Source organism: Labrus mixtus, chromosome 20 (assembly GCF_963584025.1).
Source record: "Labrus mixtus chromosome 20, fLabMix1.1, whole genome shotgun sequence".
Taxonomy (NCBI): Eukaryota; Metazoa; Chordata; class Actinopteri; order Labriformes; family Labridae; genus Labrus; species Labrus mixtus.
Window position 1 is genome coordinate 22,819,650 of NC_083631.1, and position 20,299 is coordinate 22,839,948.

General features: G+C 41.4%; 2 protein-coding genes across 3 annotated transcripts in view; one reads left to right on the forward strand and one right to left on the reverse strand.

The window, feature by feature from the left end:
* Window positions 1–5,456: 5,456 nt before the first annotated feature.
* On the forward strand, window positions 5,457–16,496 carry LOC132953947 (transmembrane ascorbate-dependent reductase CYB561). 2 transcript variants are annotated; one of them, XM_061026336.1, is made up of 6 exons: window positions 5,457–5,563; window positions 8,159–8,366; window positions 11,812–11,910; window positions 12,057–12,160; window positions 12,295–12,452; window positions 14,129–16,496. In XM_061026336.1, exons 2-6 carry the CDS (start codon window positions 8,162–8,164, stop codon window positions 14,319–14,321), a joined length of 759 nt encoding a protein of 252 aa, XP_060882319.1. In that variant the 5' UTR covers window positions 5,457–5,563; window positions 8,159–8,161; the 3' UTR covers window positions 14,322–16,496. The 2 variants fall into 2 exon arrangements, with proteins under 2 accessions (XP_060882319.1, XP_060882318.1); XM_061026335.1 differs by having other exon boundaries at window positions 5,512–5,563; window positions 8,094–8,366.
* A 2,272-nt stretch (window positions 16,497–18,768) lies between these two features.
* Window positions 18,769–20,299, reverse strand: part of tanc2a (tetratricopeptide repeat, ankyrin repeat and coiled-coil containing 2a) — a 41,715-nt gene continuing 40,184 nt past the window's right edge. The window contains exon 28 of the mRNA XM_061026749.1: window positions 18,769–20,299. This exon is cut by the window's right edge and continues 1,326 nt beyond it. Coding sequence (XP_060882732.1) covers window positions 19,831–20,299 — 469 coding nt within the window. The 3' untranslated portion in view covers window positions 18,769–19,830.

The following is a 20,299-nucleotide window of genomic DNA, read 5'->3' on the forward strand; positions in this document are numbered from 1 at the left end:
CACAACCGAGTAATTTAACAAGTAGGACCGTATCTCACCTCCTACTGCTTCACTTCCTCCGTATTTACAGTTTGCCTGTCTCCCCCTCTCTCTCTCTCTCTCCCTCTCTCTCTCACTCCCTCTCTCTCTCTCTCTCACCCACCACCAACAACAACATTATTGACGTCCTCCTCTTGCCACGTGACCAGTCTGCTGGGGCTAAAAATAGACTCAATAGAAACCAACGGAGGCAGACAGACATGGCTGAGATAGACAGGGAGACACACAGATACAAAAAGGGCTTTGCAACTCTTGTGTGCTAACTTCACCATGTTTCCCCACGTTTTCAACCTATAAATCATATTACACCGGATGTTTACATTTCTGAATAATGTCTGTATGGGTCGTGCAAAAGCGCACAGAGTGTTCTTATTTCCTCACTCTTTTCTCTGACTTATGTTGTGTTTTCTGCAGATCTTGTGCAGTATGGGTTATATGTAGGATGTCGTTTGGTTGCATTGGTGTATTGCGTTTCTGTTTACATGTGGATTCTGTTTGTTTATATTGTTTTTCTTCATTGATTACTGTGGAGGCAGATGAATGTGTGCAGCACTTGAGTCCAAGACAAATTTCCCCAAGGGGACAATGAGTCTATCCCATCATATCATATCATTTATCAATTTTTCTCTGCTATCAAGATTAAGGAGGGAAGCAAAAAACCTGTGATAATGTTGTACAGATGGTTTAAGGTTGTAAAGTAAAGTGGTGTACACTTCAGGTTTCTGACAGATATTAAACATTTTCATTACATTACCCAAAGCTGACATACATCCATTTTACTACATTTTTCTCGTAATAACAAGTCATTCATCTGATTATCTCGAGATACCGAATAGCATTTTTGCATGATAAAGAGAAGATTTCAAACGCTAACATGTCAAAGTGCTGTGATCCAGGTTGCTTGTCCTATAATGGATTTCCCTACAATCATGAACTATTCAGTACTTCCAGATAATCTCTTCCCTTTCCCTTAGCTGAAACTTGTCATTTAGCGACATCATCGCGTAAAGTCTGTTTGTTGATTGATACTGTTTTTTTACCAATATTTGCAAAAGTCAAGACATAGGCCTTCTCATCAGCTTCAATTATGCTTTCTATTTTATGCAAGTTAGCAAACATTAGCCTATCAACATGCTTGACTACGATGGTGAATGTTCCAGAACTCTGTCTCCGTGCATCATCACAGAGAACGTTAATTTGGACATTGTCAGAAAATATTCAGATCTGCAGCAGTCAGGTGGAGGTGACTCCTATAGCTCCTTCTGGATTCTCTTTTGCTAACATCTGACAACAACTCAGTGCAAGAGTTTAAGGGTGCAAACTGAGTGCAAAGAAAGGCTTTGTAAAAAGACACAAAAATGCAAAAAAAAATAGCAAATTTGTGCCGGAGCAGAGTTTAGACGCGGAGGACTGAGAGAGACTTTGCCTCCATTTTAGAAAAAACCCTGTGAGGGTTGTGAAAACTGATTTAAAAATGTCTTTAACTTGGCTGCACAGAGTTTCAATAGTGTTGGTTTGAAGTTGGGAAAAGGGGCGAATCTTCATTTCATTAATCATTGTTTATCATTTAGAGCAAGTGGAAGAAAAGAGACAAGATGATGAGGCAGAGCTGCGTCTAAAAATATCTTCACTGTTTGCACATTGTGACTGCAAAACAGATAGATGAGGAGGAGGGGGGGGGGAGGTGCAGGGAACAGAAAAAAAAAGGAGACTGGGAATAATGAGGGAGGAAAGGAGGTGAGAGAATGCGACAGAGGAGGGAAAGATGGAGGAAAGATGAAGGGAGTGATGAAGGCAGAGAGATGTAGCAAGGAAGGAAAGGACGTATAGGTCATAGGAGGAAGGGAGAAAGGGGAATATGAAGGTGAGGTGAGGTGGGGGAGGGGAGGGGAGGGGAGGGGGGAGAGGGAAATATTTTGCGTGCACAGAGGAGGAGAAGAAGATAGAAATGAGGGTGAGAGCGCGGGGGCGGACTGAAAAGACAGCGAGAGTGAGAGACAGAAATAGAGAGAGAAAGAGAGAAAGAGCTATTCTGGTAATGATACTGTTGCCATGGAGACGCTGTCCTTAGTCAGGCTACTCCACAGGTGCCTCCTGGATGTTTTTGAAAGGACTCCCCTGATTGGTGGAGGTCTTTAGAGAGAGGAGAATTGATTCCGTGACACGGGTGGAGGTTAAAGGTCATCCCATTACCCTCTGAATGCTTCATAACATCCTTTGTTGCTTCTTCATCTCTTAATGGTCATGATATCAGTCAGTTAAAATAAATAATAATATACAGTTTACTGCTTAATACAAAATACATGTTACACCAATTTACTGTGGTTTGGTTCAATACCAATCCGTCACTTAATTTCAAGAGCAAGGAGGGCTGTTCATGTTCCAATTATTGCTCCAGAAAAGCAACAAGGCGCCGGATGAAAAAACTCAAGGCGTTGTTTTTGCAGTTGCAGACAAATAATTAACTTTACTTTGGCAATGTCCACGACTCACTCAGTCCAAGGTGCTCATAGAACAAACTATGAAACTCCATGAAATGATACACTTTCACAAATATCACAGACTAAGGTGAGAGACAATCTGGTCAAAATTAACAAATCCAAACACAGAAAATAATGCAACATTTCTGTTACATCCACAGATCAGTGTTCCTATAATTGCGACCTCATGCTGAACCAGTGGGTGTTTGTAAAATCCCAGTGTAATAGAAGCATCACAGGTTCAAACCCACACAGGTAGAAATCAGTCCAGTCACACCGACGGAGAGCCAAAGTCTTCCTCATCACACCGAGGACGGAAGGATGAGGGGAAACTGTCGCCATTAAAGGTTATAAGAGGATAAAAGATGGAAGGAAAAAAGAGAAGAGAGAGAGAGCATCATGTGAAAGGATGGAAGAACATGTCAATATTTAACACACACACACACACACACACACACACACACACACACACACACACACACACACACACACAAACGCAGCAAAAGGAGCAGTGGTGAGTCAGCCAGTGAGTCACAGGAGAAATCAGAAATGTCAGACAGAAAAAGAGCGCACACACACACACACACACACACACACACACACACAGCTGCAGCCACCAGTTTTTGACATTAATAACAACCTTGACAACTGTTCTTTTTCCACCTTCTGGGTTTAGGTAAGAGTGGAAGAAAGCTGACACACACACACACACACACACACACACACATATTGTGCACAAACACAAACAAGCACACACACACACAGCAACACAACAAACACGTGAGGCCCCTTTCCACCTGATTTTTAAACCTGTACCACACATTCACTTATTCATTCTTTTTCTATTTTAGTTCACATATTCAAACATGAAGCTTCTCCGGTTCCCTGCATTACCCTCTGAGACCCCCCACAGGGACCCAAACCCCAGGTTGAACACCACCCATCTGCCTGCTGCAAAGAAAGCTGCAGTTTTTTCCTGCTGAGATGAGGAATAAGACTGAGACTGCAGCGCCCTCTAGCGTCTCAGAAGGGAGCTGCACAGACTCCAACTGGCAGACTGCGCCGTAATACTCAACTGTCTTCACCTTTAGTCAATTAACTTTAAGGTGTGCAATCTTAATAAAGCACATTTTACATTTAGTAGTATGACTTCATCAAATATGATGCATGACGGGCAAACTCAAAAACTAGAACAAGAGGAATAAAAGTCCAAAATGACTCCAACTTCCTGTATATATAGCACATTCAACAACCAGGGTTAAAGGTCAAATAAAAAGGTAATACACATCATAGTAATAGTAACATCTGTTCATATAAAACCTGATAGGAAAGCCTAAGAGAAGAGATGGATGCTCAACAATGATTTTAAGTATCCGAGAGTAGGATCAGATCTTATTTGAAGTGGTCTGGACTTGTCTGGTCTTAGTTACATCTGGTCTTGACTGCAGAATGTATTTTATATTGGCTGCGATATATAAAATGCAAATATTCACCTACAATTTTTTATTTCTTTGACCATTTTTTTGTGTTTTTTACTGTTAATAGTTAACCTCTCAATTAGCACAATACTTTCACTTGTAGGCCTATCCGTTAGCTTCTATATAAGACAGTGGTATCCAAACTTTTTTTCTTGCAGGCCAAAATTGTCGTGTTAGAATCCAAAGGTTTTTTTTTTTATTTTTTAATATAGTTGAAAAAATAGTAAGGCTTTGTAGATCAGAATCAAAAGGCTCGCTAAAGAAACCCTTTAATAAAAGAAATCAAATATTTTGATTTCTTCGTTCTACTTTTTTTTTTTTTTTTTCTCAGAGCCTGTAACGTGGTTCATGTTTTTGGAAAAGCTTTCTGCATTTAGCTCAGGTCATTAAATGGTTAAACAACAGTCCGCTTGTTTGAAAAAATTTAGCATATGTTTTTTTTTTTCATAGTTTACAAAAAAATTTGGAAAATAGTAAAAGCTGTAGATTTAAAAAAAAAAAAAAAAAACAACATACATGTTACTGAACATTTTCTATTTTATGAATATTGTTCAGCCCTTGTTAACATGAAAAATAAAAATAAGATAATGTGCCAATCTTAATCAATAAAATCTTCTGATTCTTCATTTAAAGTCACGGGCCGCAAAAAATCCCCTCAAGGGCCACAAATGGCCCTCGGGCCGCACTTTGGACACCCCTGATATAAGATACAAGTAGCCTAACTTTAGCATACATGAGTACAACTCCAATGATAAGCCTACATTATCACTTTTATATGCACAGGTGACTTTATTTGAACAATAACCTTCATAATAAATGATTTACAAGAACATAAAAATAGAAGGAAGAACTCATGCAGGTGAGTAGTGTTAGCATCGTTAGCGTTAGCAGTGTTAGCAGCAATGCTACAGATGTTATAAAAGTAAATTTTCGTACATGAATTCAGTTTGTGAACATTTTACCTGCTCCTCCTCCTCCTCCTCCTCCTCTTCCTCCTCTTCCTCCTCTAATGAGCCGGGTGGATTCACTGACAGACTCTCCTCCTCCTTCTCCTCCACGTCTTCTCCGTCCTCCTCAACCGTTGTCAAGGCAACAAACCCTCTCCGCCGGCCGGAGCTGTTATTGGTCATCCATCCACCGCATCTATCGCCGTTTTATTGACGTTATTGTGACGCAAGTGACGTCACTGTGACGAGTTGTAAAGCTTTACGGTAGTAATTTTAGTAATACCAATTTTTGAAAAAAACAACGACTAATTAAAATAAAATAATAATGGTAGTAGTTATAAAATATCAATGATTATTATTATAATCACTAATAATAATAATGTAGGGCTCTATGTAAATATTACATTTTTTTACTTTTACTTTTACGTTTGAGTCACAGCTGTCAAATGGGTTGGGCTTGTAGGACAACCAAAACACACACACGCCCCCCCCCCCCCCCCCCCCCCCCCCCCCACACACACACACACACACACACACACACACACAAACATTGGACATACAGAAGGAGGAGAAGGCGGATCTGTAAGTAGAAACAGGACTTCCTCGGAGGGAAAACGCAGTAAGTCGCCTTATTTAACATCATTTATCTTGTTGTTTTCCTCTCACTAAACATTCCTCTTACAGGATTATTATTGTTAACATATCCTCAAAGTAAAACATAGTGTTTGGTCATGTGCCAGGTGTCAAGTGCCTGTATTTTTCTTGTGCACCCTGTGGCTGTGGCGTTGTGTGTGTGCAGTAATAGCCCTGTGATGTGTGTGTACCTGGTGTGATGACTGACTCAAACGAGGGGATAATGAAGACTTGCAGCGAGCTCTGCTGTGCGCACAAGCTGCGATAATCGGGCGAGCATGCACACAGAAATCCATTCGTTTTTTCCTCCATTTCTGCTCATGTCCTCACTTAACTTGCTGCGACACTTCCTGCCAAACGTCATGGTTAGTAATTGTTTACACTGTGTGACTCGGCTGATAGACACACGCGATAAAAGCAGCAGGTCCAGCAGGTTTTTTTTTCCTTCTTCGTCATCTGTTTAAGAAGCTGAGTGCTGCACATTTCAAGCAATCTTATCAAAATGCTCATTAGTTAAGTACTCTGTCAAGACGTTATTATCTCTACCTGAGTAGCCTTAAGACCAGAGTGCTTCCTACAGCCTAGTTTAATTTTTAATTCATTATTTTCAGAATTGTTTCCATTTCATGCAACTTTCTTCTTCAACACTATCTACCTCAACAAAATATATTAATTCATGTAATGAACCTACACAAAATAGTCCCTCATTTAAAGCTCCTGTTAGGACATTTTGGTTTGTGTTGATTTTGGCGCCCCTTGTGGACAAAGGGACGGGTCCTGATCTCGTCCTGTACTTGTGTATAAAGTGTTTCCTGATAAATAATTTAAAAAAACGTAAAATGTATCAGTCTCTCACTGTCAATATTTGCTGTAGAAAATGTAAACAGAAAGCCCTTAAATGTTTTTAATTGTGTCTGACACCAACCCTGTGGCTGCGATAACATTAAAAAAAATACAATTAAAGATCAATCTTGCAGCTGATAGTCTTGTTTGCCTCGTAGGTCGTAAAGAGGCATACATTTGAATTCCAGTCTGTTTTATAGTCAGCTCACAGGATCGAGCTTTACGCGGATGGTGGATTTTATAGCCTAACAAAATGAAAATACATGAAAAGGTGTTTTATGAAACTCAAATCAAAGATGAGCTAAAAACAATCACCTCCCGATGATGTTTCTTTTGCATTCAAAAAATGTTTGCTTTTTGCTTTGTTGCTCGCTCCTCATATCATTCGATTGATCTTTATATAATCAGGTTTGTCCCATTCAGATCAGAAATCTCTACCAGAGAGATCAGCCAAGAACAGCAGCACATTTCCTGCAATAAACAAGAAAACACAGGCAGTTAGTTACAGCAACATTTAAATGATCGGATAAAACTTTCAGCCTGTACCAAACGATACGTGTTGAAGTTTAATATCAGCCTGTCTTCCCTAACGCCATGTGGACTTTGGGAACAACAAATTGCACAATGTCCAGAAAATGAAGGTTACCGTTTCCATCCTTCAAGATTAAGAGAGCGGATAAGTAGGCGGGAATTTTGCCCAGATTCGCTTTGTAAGTACAGACAGTAACAAGCCCCTTGTAACAAGCCCCTGGCATGTTTTCCGATTAGAAAGGGAAAACTGGTGTTATGAATGAAAAGCTGCCGTGCTCACTGTGTGTCGGGTAATGTTTGGTAATACAAGGCACGCTGTAGTAGGGACAAATCACTGGAAAAACAACAATGGAGCAGCTTACCTCGGTTTGGTAGTCGAGTGGTCTCCAGGCACATTTGTGTGGGAGAGGTGAAGGTGGAAAGGTAAGAAGTGGAAAAACGAGTGTGTTAAGAAAAATGCAAATTTGTGCAGGACAAAAAAAATGTTATCTTCAAAAAAAGGAGAAAGGTCTTTACACTGTTCAGCTCCCAATGAGCAACTTTATTTAAAACAGCATTTCAATCAAAGGAAAATCTGAGGAAGAACTTTTGGTTCAAACCGTCGTCCTGTGTAAAAAATAGGTCCCCCCTCGATTTCTCGACCATCTCTGGTGACGATGCTTTTTCTCTGCAAGTGGTCAAGAACTTACATTAAGTTTGGTTTGCATATTTAAGAAGTTGGAATTTGCTCAGCTGTTCTTGTACTATATTAAATTCTTGTTAAGAGCCTGAGAAGTAGATGACAGTATCATCAGCATAGCGACGAATATTTGACACAAAGCAGCCAACAATAAAACCACATTAACCAAAAATAATTAAAAAATGCTGCATTGTAATGCACAAATCCAGTCAAATATAATCTCTATGCATGATTACTTTATTCAAAACAACTCAAATTAGGGTCATGTATGTGAATTAACAAATCTATAAAGAAGGTGTTTGGGATCGTACTCGCTGATATACTTCTTTAAAAAGCTCAAAAGCTCATTCGACTCGCCTTGAACATTAAATAAGGTGGGATGTAATACTCAGTCATTACATGAATGTCTGCTATTAAAACCAGGTGACTTGGCCTCGCTCTGTTTTTGCTTTCTCTCCCACAGCTCTTCTCGTTTATTTAAACAGCAGTAAGCCCGAAGCTTCAGCTGAACTCAGTTCTCTTTCTCAGATCATGGAGGATCCTGCTCCACGCTCTGGTAGCTCTTCCTTTGTGTGGCTGGTGGGAGCGTCACAGCTTGTGGGTTTGGCGTCGGTGGTGCTGACTGGCGTGTGGATGGGTCACTACAGAGGGGGTTTCGCCTGGGACGGCTCAGCGCAGGAGTTCAACCTGCACCCTCTGTGCATGGTGCTGGGGCTGGTTTTCCTGCAGGGCGACGGTGAGTAGACTATGAAGTGACTCTTATTTAGATCTCAGATCAAACATGCAGAAGGTTTCAAACAACATTGATGTCTAAGTCAATACTGGTGCAACAAAAAATAGAAGACCTAGGCACTAATATTGGATAATTTCTTGTTTTTAATAAGCAAAAAATGTCGAGCTAACTCCTGCACGACATCAGAAACTTGTGATCGAACAAAGTCATTTTAATTTGTGAAGACCTTTTGATTAAGGAAAAGTTCCAACGTCATACTTCTGTCATATTCTCTTGGCCCTCTTTCCTGTTGTCAATTCTGAAATTACAGCGCTGAATACAACCGCAAAGTTTACTTATCAACTCATCACCAAAGATTCATTCTTAGGAAACAAGGAGCGTCTCTACCAATCGACAATAACATCCATCTAATAATTAATGAGATATGTCAGTCCCGACCGTAGCAGTGGACGGTTTTATTGACAATCATGCGACAGAAAAGCTCCGTCACTAGCATGGGTACAAATAATCAAACGAGACAACAAGTGCAGCAAGTGAGACATCCCGGCTATCACCACTGACATCTTCAGATCAACCCTGCTCGTCTTACATCCGTTTGTTGTCATGGTTACGCTAAATCGGTTTGCGGTAAGATTCTGTAAATTGAGTCAAACTGTAGGACAGCGTAACATGGAGGCTGTATTTCAATCAGTCTGTTGGTTGTGTGTGTGTCTCTGGATGTGTGTTTGCGTGCTTTAGCCTCAAGCAGTGTGGCTCTGGCCTTTTGCATTAAGATAACACTGCACAGAGACACCCATCACTTCTCAACGCCCCGCCCTGCAAGAACAGATTTTTTTTACAGAGAGAAGAAGAGAGATCAGGGTTGGGTCCAACAGTTTTGGCAAACGCTGTAGCAAACAAACACACCTGTTTCATGCAACGACTGGTCAGGTGTGCCCCCTCCCCTCCCTTAAACATACCTGATTGGTCGATTTGCTCACCCGAGTGAAGGAAATCTTCTTCTTTTTTATTTTGCACAGTGCTAATCCGACCTTAAAATGGACACTTGAATAATTACCATCCACCAACAGAAAGCTGCCTTGAGTGTTGACCTCGGAGACAGAGGGAGCAATTCTAGCTCCCCAGCCGAGTCCCAACATATCATTATTTGTGCTCTCCTGTCGTCATATCGCACCACTAAAGACGCAGAATAAGCTTTATGACCTCGTCATGACTGAGCTGACTTGTCTGTCATCTGATAATTAGTAACTGTCAGCATGCTGACGGCTTAGAGAGTGTTGAGAGTGATTTAGAGGTTGTGGTTTTTAAATGTCAGTCTGAGACAGTGAAGGGTTATGGAGGTGAGTTAGAGAGTGAACGACGGCCGGCAGGTTGAACTGGGGTTGATTGATCTTTTATGTAATTTGAAGCAGGGCTGTCAAAGCTTAAAAAGTGATAGTTAGAGATGCACCGATTGGGAACATCAGGGCTGATTCCTAGTGTTGTAGTCAAGACCACAGTAACCGAGACCACGACAAGACCAAGAGATTTAGGGATCAAGACCGAGTCAAGACCAAGACCAAGACCATAAACATCACTGAAAAATCATCCAGTACGCAGCGGGCGTGTCACTCACTTAGACAGTAACACCTGGAAGGTTGTGACCGTAACCGGGGGATGAAAATCAAATTATGAATGCACTGAACGTTTTTCTTCTTATCACAGTAATCATGTGGAAAAATAGCCTGTCAGTGGTGGTGTTGACCAGTCCTGATTTTAAATCCAGAAGCCGTCCAGTCTGAGGTCGAGACAAGACAGATTCAAAATGCTTTTGATTCCGAGACGAGACCTTCAGAAAGTGGTCTTGAGACCAAGACCGATTTCAAGTACTACAACACAACTGATGTTTGTTTCATGACTCCCACAATGCCGACATTTTCTCTCATGTTTGTCAATGAAAACATGTCAGAGTTTGTCCAACAGGTGACTTCATCATCTGCCCGATAAAAAACCTCTTCTCTGAATCAGTAGGTAGGTGCACTAGATGTCAGCATTAAATTGATTTGGCAGAATAAAAGAACATCGGCGACTGACATCAGCCCATGCCACATTATATGTCGATGTCTGCCAACAGGGCCAAAATCTGCAGATACTGATGTTGAACCTTTGCATTGTTGCATCCCTGTGTAGACTAGCAGAGAAGTGTTGTGATCATTTGTCTTCTTGACTGTTAAATCTGAGTATTGGTCCGTTTTTTTCGTTATGATAGTTATTGTCATCATTTGTCTATTCTTCATCTGTTGTCCCACAAATGAAGACAAAGTAAGTTGCTGTTTTTCCTCCTCTCCTCTCAGCACCTGCAGCTCTGCCTGCTTACTCCAGCTAATTGGAGTAAGCAGATTAGTTCAACTGTTTCCCAGCTGTGTGTGTCGGAGCGAGATTCAATTAAGGCAATGAAAGCAAAGGGCAGCTGGACATTAGAGCGCCTCTGACAAACACCTCAATGCTCATTCATTGTGATTAAGTCTGCTTTTGTTGCCTCGGGCCACACATTCACAAAAGAGCTCTAAATCATATGATCTCGGCTTAAAATCTATTTGAACACCTGAATCTCGTGAAGCGGGCATGGCGACTTCTGTAACAGCTTATCGTTTGGCTGTAAGGAGGTCAATTTTTACGATCATGAACGGCACAAAGAGTATGAAAAGAGTTAAGCTGCGATGTGTTGGCGCATGTTACAGAAACAAAGGATCAGGCGTCAAACTTTTGACGAAATGAAAGAATAACATCAACAGGCTCAGATTATTGTACAACATGCACGCCTGCTCTCTGCAGGCCTGAAAGTACACGAGACATTTAATCCTTATAAAAAATGAATACCTTCTTTATATGGTCCTTAAAGCATCACAAATTGCTGCTGTGTTGAAGCCAGTATGTCCTCCTTCTAACTTTAGATTCTGCTCCTGAATGCTCTGGATTTGTTTGGACCAGAGAAGGTAGGCGCTTTTAAGACACGCCCCCACACAGCCGTTTTGGACGCCCCTCAGTTTGCCAGATATGAGAGCAGTTATCAGGTCAACAGGTGTTGCAGTGATGGAAGCGGGCAAGAGAAGTGGTTCAGATAGAAGTGATTGTACCCGACCTAAAAAGCCTCTGCATGTTTCTAATAAGCTCCACGAGCAGAAACGTGCTCAAACTAGGATCAATATTGGAGATGCTTTTTGAAAAATGGAGAGAGGTTAGAACACAGAAAGGTTTACAGACCCATGCAGAGCTGGATAAACACTGAAGCTTCAGAGTCCACCACATGGTGACCTGAGTGAGCATCAACTCTAGAGAGGAGGGGGGGGGGACAGCTCTCTGCAATGTTTTGAATTTGGACTGCAGTACTCAGTACTCAGTACTCAGTACTTAAACGATACACCTTGCAAACTTTGATTGACTTTGTGTTTACTGTTTTCACAAACAGCCATCCTGGTCTACAGGATATTTCGAAATGAGCCCAAGAGGAACGTCAAGATGCTTCATGGCATCATTCATCTGCTGGCCCTCATCTTAAGCATCATAGGTGAGAGACAGAGAGAGGCAGGAAGTGTGGAAGTCCAGGTGTTAATATATACACCTTCAATATTGTTTCTGTTTCTGTGTGTGTGTGTGTGTGTGTGTGTGTGTGTGTGTGTGTGTGTGTGTGTGTGTGTGTGTGTGTGTGTGTAGGTTTTGTAGCTGTGTTTGACTTCCACAGAACAGCAAAGATCCCCAACATGTACTCTCTACACAGCTGGTGTGGGATGGCTACACTCATCTTATTCTGCGTACAGGTACACTCTATCACACACACACACACACACACACACACACACACACACACACACACACACACACACACACACACTAAATACAGTTTAAATGTGGATTAAAAACTGTTTTTCATCATCGTTCTGTTTTTCCTCAGTGGGTGATGGGCTTGATGTTCTTCCTGTTCCCCGTGGCATCGTCATGGTTACGAGCGGCGTACCTCCCCGTCCACGTGTTCTGCGGTCTCGTTCTGCTGGTCATGGCCATAGGGAGCTGCCTGCTGGGCATCACGGAGAAACTCCTCTTCAGCATCATGTACGTTCATTTAAATGTTCCTCTCTTATCTGACAGAGTGAGATTCATTTACTCCCTTATATGGACCTAGCCTGTAACCAATGCAGAAGTCCCCACATGGTGGTCAGTTGAAAGAAAACTTGGGTGATAAAGTAGGTCGTCTGTCAAACGGAAGGTCGGGGGTTCGATCCCCAGCTCCTGCAGCCACATGTCCGATGAGTCCTGTGGCAAGACACTTAACCCCAAGTTGCTCCCGCTGCTACAAGACGGCTTGTAAACGTGTATGAATGGGATTAGCTAATACTGATGAACAGGGAGTGTAGTGGCTATTTGTCCAAAAACAAAATGACCACTGATGCATCATGGGGGATGTGATGTACATGGGCAAAAGAAATCCAATGTCCATGCAAGAGATCTGCCGTTTGTTTGCTGGTTTATTTAAAGAAATCAAACAAAAGAACGAAGAACATCGTCTCCTGCTGCCTCTCATAGTCCCACCCAGGTGCATGCTGGTCCTCTACCTGCCTGGTGCCCACAGTGTTACCCAAATACCTAACAAAAAACACTAATACAAAACTAAATTTACTAAACAAATAACTAGAAAAAAGAAAATATTACCCAAAATCTATTCTAAATAAAGAAAACATGAAGAATGATTAAATAAACAACAACACCCAAATATTAGTAAACTAAATACAAAAACTAATTCTAACAACAATGAAATAGCTCCAACAGGGAGGTTACCCTAAAACAAGCCATCCATTCATTGTCCAAACTGTTTTCACGTTTGGGGTGTTGAAGGATCTGATCCCAGTTGTCATTGGACGAGAGGCGAGATTCTACAATTCTACAATTCACTTATCAGACTCTTTTATCCAAAGCGACGTACATCAGAGAGTAAGAACAACACAAGCAAGGATCTAGAAAAAAGGGAACAATGTCAGTAAGAGCAAACGATCAGCTTTGAGTCTGATTGGACACACAGGTGCTGACAGGAAGTGACCAGAGGCAAAGCACAACATTGAGGGCAGTTCTTGAGAGCTCTAATCAGTATAGAAACCATCTTATAAGTCGTCGTTATCAAACAAAAACCATCGTCATTACCATCATCATCATCAATAATATGGAGACCATCATCATTAAGTTAGTAGGTATTCATGAAAGAGCTGGGTCTTTAGCTTTTTCTTAAAGGTGCAGAGGGACTCTGCAGATCACATGGAGTTTGGAAGTTCATTCCACCACCGGGGGGCGACAGAGGAGAAGAGTCTAGTCAGAGACTTTGGACCCTGTTGTGAAGGATCAGACGCCTTTCATTGGCAGAGCGCAGGGTTACACCCTGGACTGGTCGCCTGTCAATCACAGGGCTGACATATAGAGACAGACAACCAGACACACTCACATTCACACCTACAGGTAATTTAGTGTCTTTGACTGTGGGAGGAAGCAGGAAAACCCACTCATGCACAGGGAGAACATGCAAACAGAGAGGCTCCTGTCCAATGGAAAAAAAACAGGAACCCCCTCGCTGTGAGGCAACACCGCTAACCATCACATCACAAACCACCTTATAATATTCTCTGTCGTATTTTGCCTACGTTTAACTAATGAATGGAGGCAACCGGTGACGAAGCTTGTGAAATATATATGTTGATGTTTTGTTTTCTGATGCATCTCTCTCTCTCTCTCTCTCGACCCAGGCCGACCTACTCTGCATTTGTCTCCGAGGGGGTCCTGGCTAACACCTTGGGGATCCTTCTGATTTGCTTCGGGGTGCTGCTGGGCTTCCTGATCACCAGGGAGGAGTACAGACGTCCGCCAAACCCGGAGGAAGAGGCTCTGTCCGTCCACTTCAAGACACTGACCGAGGGAGGCTCTCCCAGCTCGCCCTGACCTCGACAAAAAACGTCTGCCCGCTCCAATGTTATTCGTATTTATACAAGCTGTTTCCTGCCAACAGTCTACCTGCGCACTTCATTAGTAAACATTTTAGTTTGGGATTTTAAGGAGACTCATGTCATCAACGCTAAGCCTCTAATGTACACTGCAACCCTTAAAGCAGAAATATGAATGACAGGTTAGAGTGACTCCAGATACGCTTGTGTAATTATGGCCTTTCACTATAGTTTTGCACGCTCCAAATTAACCATATTCCCAAAACAGCTGTTTTCTTTGACCTCATGCTCAGGATGGGACTCTTACACCGTGTCCTAACAGCACGCGAGAGTTTGATAATGTGTTGCGTCACGCTCGCTGTCCACACCGCATCATTATTAAATATTTAACGTTCTGCTCTGTGGATTTCAGTTTCCCCTTGCCAACAGTTTGACTTCTTGTGCTTTCGTTTGGAGGTGGACAAAGAGACGTGTGGTGCTTTGTATTGACGAGCTGTTGACTCAAATCACAACACTCAGACGCTCGTCAACAAACGTCTCGCAGTGAGCCGAATAAAGTTTTTGTTGACACAAGAAGCTCAAAGCTCAACATTTCAATCATGGATGTGGATATTAATCATGCACTGTTATCTCAACTTTGTCAGACAAGCTAACGAGCTCTGTGGAGTGAGAAAAGCGAGTGACAGTGCCTTGCAGAGCCTCCTCTCTCTCGTTCCTCGTCCGTCTATGTGAGCGACAGAGCGGAAAATAGAATCGTAAAACGGCGCCCCGTGACTGACTGCGTCGCTCGCAGGAAGCGATTAAAGCGATTAAGGTGAAACGATCGCGACTTCTAACCTTGACCTCAGTGGCATTAAAACTATAAGAGCTATTCAGCGTCCCATCTGGAGCATGATGTAAAAGGAAAATGGCTGTTGTATCTGGTTAATAGTGACCCATGTATCTAATTAACTCTGCTTTTATTCTGCTGCTATTTGCCTTACGTTTGCTATTTATATATTCAGCATCTTTTGCATCAAATATATTTTTCATTAAATATTGGAAACTTAAGTAAGACTTAGGCCATGGGTTCATTAAACTAACAAATAACGCTGTAATGCAAAATCTTTATAGATCTTTAAAGGAAGAATGTGCGACTTTTTGATCCAGTAGATGTCGCCCTTGAGCACCAGCATGAAACCAAAACAAACTGCTGTTAGGCCACGCCTCCTCCATACTGAAGCCTCCGCTCTCCTCCAGAGACACACCTCCAACCCCTTTCCACTCGCGTTCACATGAAGGAGTTAGATCGCACCATAATTAAGCGCAAGTGGAGGACAAATCGTCCTTTCCTCGAGCTGCTCGCTGTGTTCTGCATTGTTGTATTAGCATGCTAATGTTAGCGCTCTTTAGTTAGCTCGTAGCTTCATATTGCATGTAAACTGACACAGAATGAGCGTGATCTAAAAACTCTTACTAACATCCAAATAATCAGCGAGTATGTTCTTCTTCTTCTCTCTAGTTCTTGACTAAAACAGCTTTTATACACAAGGGGAGGAGCCGGCCGTCCCGTCCATGTAAACACGGCTCTGACAACAACACAGCCAGCGGGACTCGAGCTTCTCCCTCATTGTAGACAGTCATGACTCAGAGACACATTTACACAGGATGGACTTGGTCTCTGATATATTTATGTTTTATAAATGTCGTACATTCTTCCTTTAAGTAAAAAGTTAAACTTGAAAACTCAATATTACATTATTTGTATTTATTATAAGACTATTAATTGCACTCTAATTAAGTCTGCCTTCTTCTGATTTTCCACAGTGTGAAGCCTTGTCACTATAGTTAGTCCACATCGTGTCGCGTGTGAAAATGTACTCGGTTTGTCAATTTGTGTTTCAATGATCCGTCATGAAAGAGTATATCTGTCCAGTGTGTATTTAGATGAATGTATGTAATGAGAGTTTTGTTACTTGACGCTTTTTAATGTGTGGAACCAAATAAAAACACGTAGCTTCAGATTGTTTGCTTGACTTCGGGACTCGGCTCTTGTGCCAAGTACAAAGCTTTTACCTGTAACGGAAAAATCTACATTATTGAATGTTGTTGTTTTTTTTGTGTCAAAGTTGTCTATTAGAGGACGTCCTCATCTTAACGGGACAACCTGAAATAAACAAAACTGTGTTCATTATTTTTATTGGTTTAATGTGTTTTTTTCCACATCGACATCTTAAATCACGATTAATCTCATGCTATTTTGTCCCTTTAGGCTCACCATAGCTAGTCGTCCTCAGTGTCTCCCTGTAGTCACAATGATGTAAAAGAAGGACACTGCTGCATCTTTGAGTGTCTCACTTCACTTTAACAACCATAACCAAATAACTCGATAGCTCTGTCAGTGTCCAACCAACCGAGCTAGCTTGGTGCTAGCTTATTCAAAGTAGCTCGCGATCTTGTTATATAACCTCGTAGTGACAGTTAAATAAACTATAACGGCTTTTTCTGGTTAATGAAAGAAAGGCAGAACAAGACAAAGGAATAAAGAAATACATTTCAGGCTTTCATTCATGTTTATTCCTCTTTGTCATCTTAATTCAGCAGTCAGTTATTTCACATAAGCTGAAACATTCATCTTGGTTAAATCGATGCTTTTTCTCATTACAGTAACCATTCTGGGTTTTAAATATTAACTTATTAAAAACACAAAACACACACACACACACATTCGACATCAGATCCAACAGGTTGGAAGGCGGAAGAACTTTGCTGGTTTACCTGTGGTTTCAAATCATGTGGCTCAGGACCCATTACAGGTCGGGGTTTACTTTCTACATGTACAGCACAACAAATCCATCACACAGCATTGATGCACCATGAAATGTTGTTTACGTTCAGTTTAATCATTTTTTAGCTAGTTTTGAACATCTGATAAATATGCTTACAACACATTTTATACTCAAACAGGCCAGAGATACACACAGTCTGACTTTGAAAATGGCTTTATGAACTAGAGCTGTTGACTGTTGCCACGTCTTCTCACAGCTGAAAAATCCTGAGCAGTAAGAAATAAGGGCACGGAGATCGTTACTATCAAGAGGTCATCGGCTCAATCCGCATCAGGAGCTCTGAAAACAAGCTGCTAATTAACCAGAGACCTAAAAACAAGTTATATATATAAAAAAAAACAGTTAATGTCACAAAATCCATTTAAAAAAAAGCCAAGCCCCACTTCCTGAACACCTTAACTGATGTAAGCTAACCCGTTAGCTATTGTACTGTCGCTATGCTTACATAGCTTAATATTGAGTTTAAAAATCCAGGGGTTAGGGGGGACAACAACATTCAGACCTCTGTTAAAGATGCTAAGGTGTTAAAGGAAAACACAAGTAGGTTTCTTCTTTGAAAACTAAATCAAAAACTTTTGCTAGCTGTTTTTCTTATTAACTGCTAGCTACCTTAACAAGCTAACACACGTAGCATGATCTGGTAACTTTTCGTCTGACTTCCTAAAGTTTTACACTAAATTACTTCATGAGAAATTCCTAGAACTGATTTTAATGTGCTCTTGAAGACTGAATTCAAGGTTTTGTGCCGAAAAATCTAGGGCAATGTGCTTATTATAGCTAATCCATCTCATCTAAGCTAATTTAGCTAACATTATCATCACTAGCTGGTTAGAAAATCCTTCTCTGACTTTCTTTACAATCCTTCAGTTCAACTTTTTTTGTGAATCTTATAAGAAGGATATTAAATGTGCTTTCTGTGATTACATTTATGAGCCAAAAATCAAAGGTAGGGGCCTACAGTCCTTGGGTAAGCTTATTATGCTAACATAAGCAGCATGAGTCGGCAGATTTTTTTAAACAACACTGAATGAAGTAAATGTTTTGTTTTTTTACATGTAAAAGCCAGGTCAGATTATCAGACTATTTTCTTACACTTGCTCCAGAGTTTATAATCTTGGAAGGTTTAGGCACAGCTCCATGAACACATCTTGAGGATATGGAGAAACCCAGAACTTGACAGGCAATTCTGTTCCTAGTTATCGTTTAAGCTTTGTTGGACAATCAGTTTTGTTAAAAGGTGTTCAGCAAATGGGGCTTTTATTGAGTTAACGGCAACTTGTAGGGAATGTAATCACTCCACCTCCATGGCAAACAGTCTAAAAGACCCAGTTAGGATCCATGTGGTTGCATAAATAAGAATTTGAAGGACTACATAATATAAAATGAGTTTATAGAAAAAAGTAACAACCCTGTTTTAAAGCAAAGAAACACCCACAACCTTGAAAAGGCATTTTAACAAGAGGGGTGTTCCCCCAAAACGAAGCCAAACTGAACTTTTAACTGAGTCTCAGTTTTGTCTCTTCAAAGAAATGTTTTAATCTTAATGTTCTGTGTGGAAAAAGCCCCACATGTACACGCACGGACAAATCAAAAAGGAGTCTACAGTTTCAAAAGAAACCCAATTTATACAGTTTAATACAGATATACTTTACAAAGATAAATATCACATGTTTTTGTATATACAGCAAGTCAGTGCTTTTTCAATGACATCCTAGTTTTTCAAACTATGGCTTGGGGACCAGGTCACCGACCAGCACAAGTCTTGGAGACTGGATCTTGCAGTAACTGTATACAAGTTTCTAGTCATTGTTTAATTTTTAGCACTTTAAACTTGAAATGAAAATCTTCATAAACATTCACAGACTTCAACATTTAAATGCACTGTAAGCCAGAGATGGAGTCTTCTTTTGTGTTTACTTCTGATTTCCTTGACATCTTTATACTCTTCATTTTGTTTTGTAAGTTGTCTCATGTATGTATTCCCTTATTCTCGTCCTCTTTGCTTCTTTTCTGTGTCTCTTACTAGTTAACGGACAATAAAAGGTGATATGCCTCCTATACAACGTCTATGTTCAACTTGTGCTTTCATTCATGTCCTCTAAGCACCGAAGGGTGATTTATGCTTCTGATGAAATGTTTGTCTACAATCTGATGACATGGCAACCAAGCCCACCTTTGGGAGCATTTGGCAAGTAAAACAGTCTCTCTTTTTCTTTCCATGTGAAGACACAGGAGCTTATAGCCATGTACAGCCCTGTGATCAGAATGCCTTCAAGGAGGAGCCTATGGTATGTGCTGTTATCCCCATTCCCCAACAATTATTGTGCCCATCACCTTTGAACTTCATTTGACTGACACATACTACAAGCTACATGTCGTACAAACTCCCCAACGTACAAACTCCCAATTGTACGAACTGCTGTACCAGTTGTATGAACTACCATTCATAAAACTAACAGTACAGGTGTACCAACAAGAAGTTGAAAAACCACCAGTCTTACTGCTACGTCATATGATCCACCAGTTGCACAAACCACTCGCTCTACGGGCTACAAGTCATTGGTACTCTTGTGTTTCAAGTGTAATTTGACAGGCCTGGAGATCATGGAATTTGAGTGCACCCATCTCTAGACGTTCTTTGTTTATCCCTTTCCTCCCGTTGTCCATGACAATCAATCCTTATACATTGGATTCTACAAAGGGTCTTTTTGGTTTGACAGGGGAGGTAGGGCCTTTCTTTCTGTCTGAGCAACCATGGATCACCGGCAGAGTTCTAGCCAACTTCACATCCAGGTAGGAAGGATTCTGTCTGGCAACCTGACCGCCTCCTGGCTGCATCTCGTGGTAGTCCGGCTGGTTGTCATAAAGGAGGTGACCATTGTGGGCATTGTTGTTGCTGCGGTTGTAGTAGGCGATGGAGGACGGCTGGGGTTTACACAGGCCTCCTTGGTTGGCGGGGGTTTTGCTGGGCGAGCTTACCACAGTGTCCACTGAAGACACGGCCCAGGAACGAGACGGGCTGAGACAAGACGAAGGAGAACCGGAAGGAGGTTGTTGTGGAAACTGCTGGTGGACCCGTGCAGTTCTGTCAACAATGCCCATAAAAGGAGTGTTCCTAGACGAGCGTCCGGCCTCTCCAGGGTAAGTC

Bases quoted from the DNA above. Each gene is read 5' to 3' on its own strand.
- LOC132953947 (XM_061026336.1), top strand. From the start codon at position 8,162: ATGGAGGATCCTGCTCCACGCTCTGGTAGCTCTTCCTTTGTGTGGCTG. The intron at 12,161-12,294 runs GTACACTCTATC...GTTTTTCCTCAG, and splicing joins TCATCTTATTCTGCGTACAG to TGGGTGATGGGCTTGATGTT. The intron at 12,453-14,128 runs GTACGTTCATTT...CTCTCGACCCAG, and splicing joins AAACTCCTCTTCAGCATCAT to GCCGACCTACTCTGCATTTG.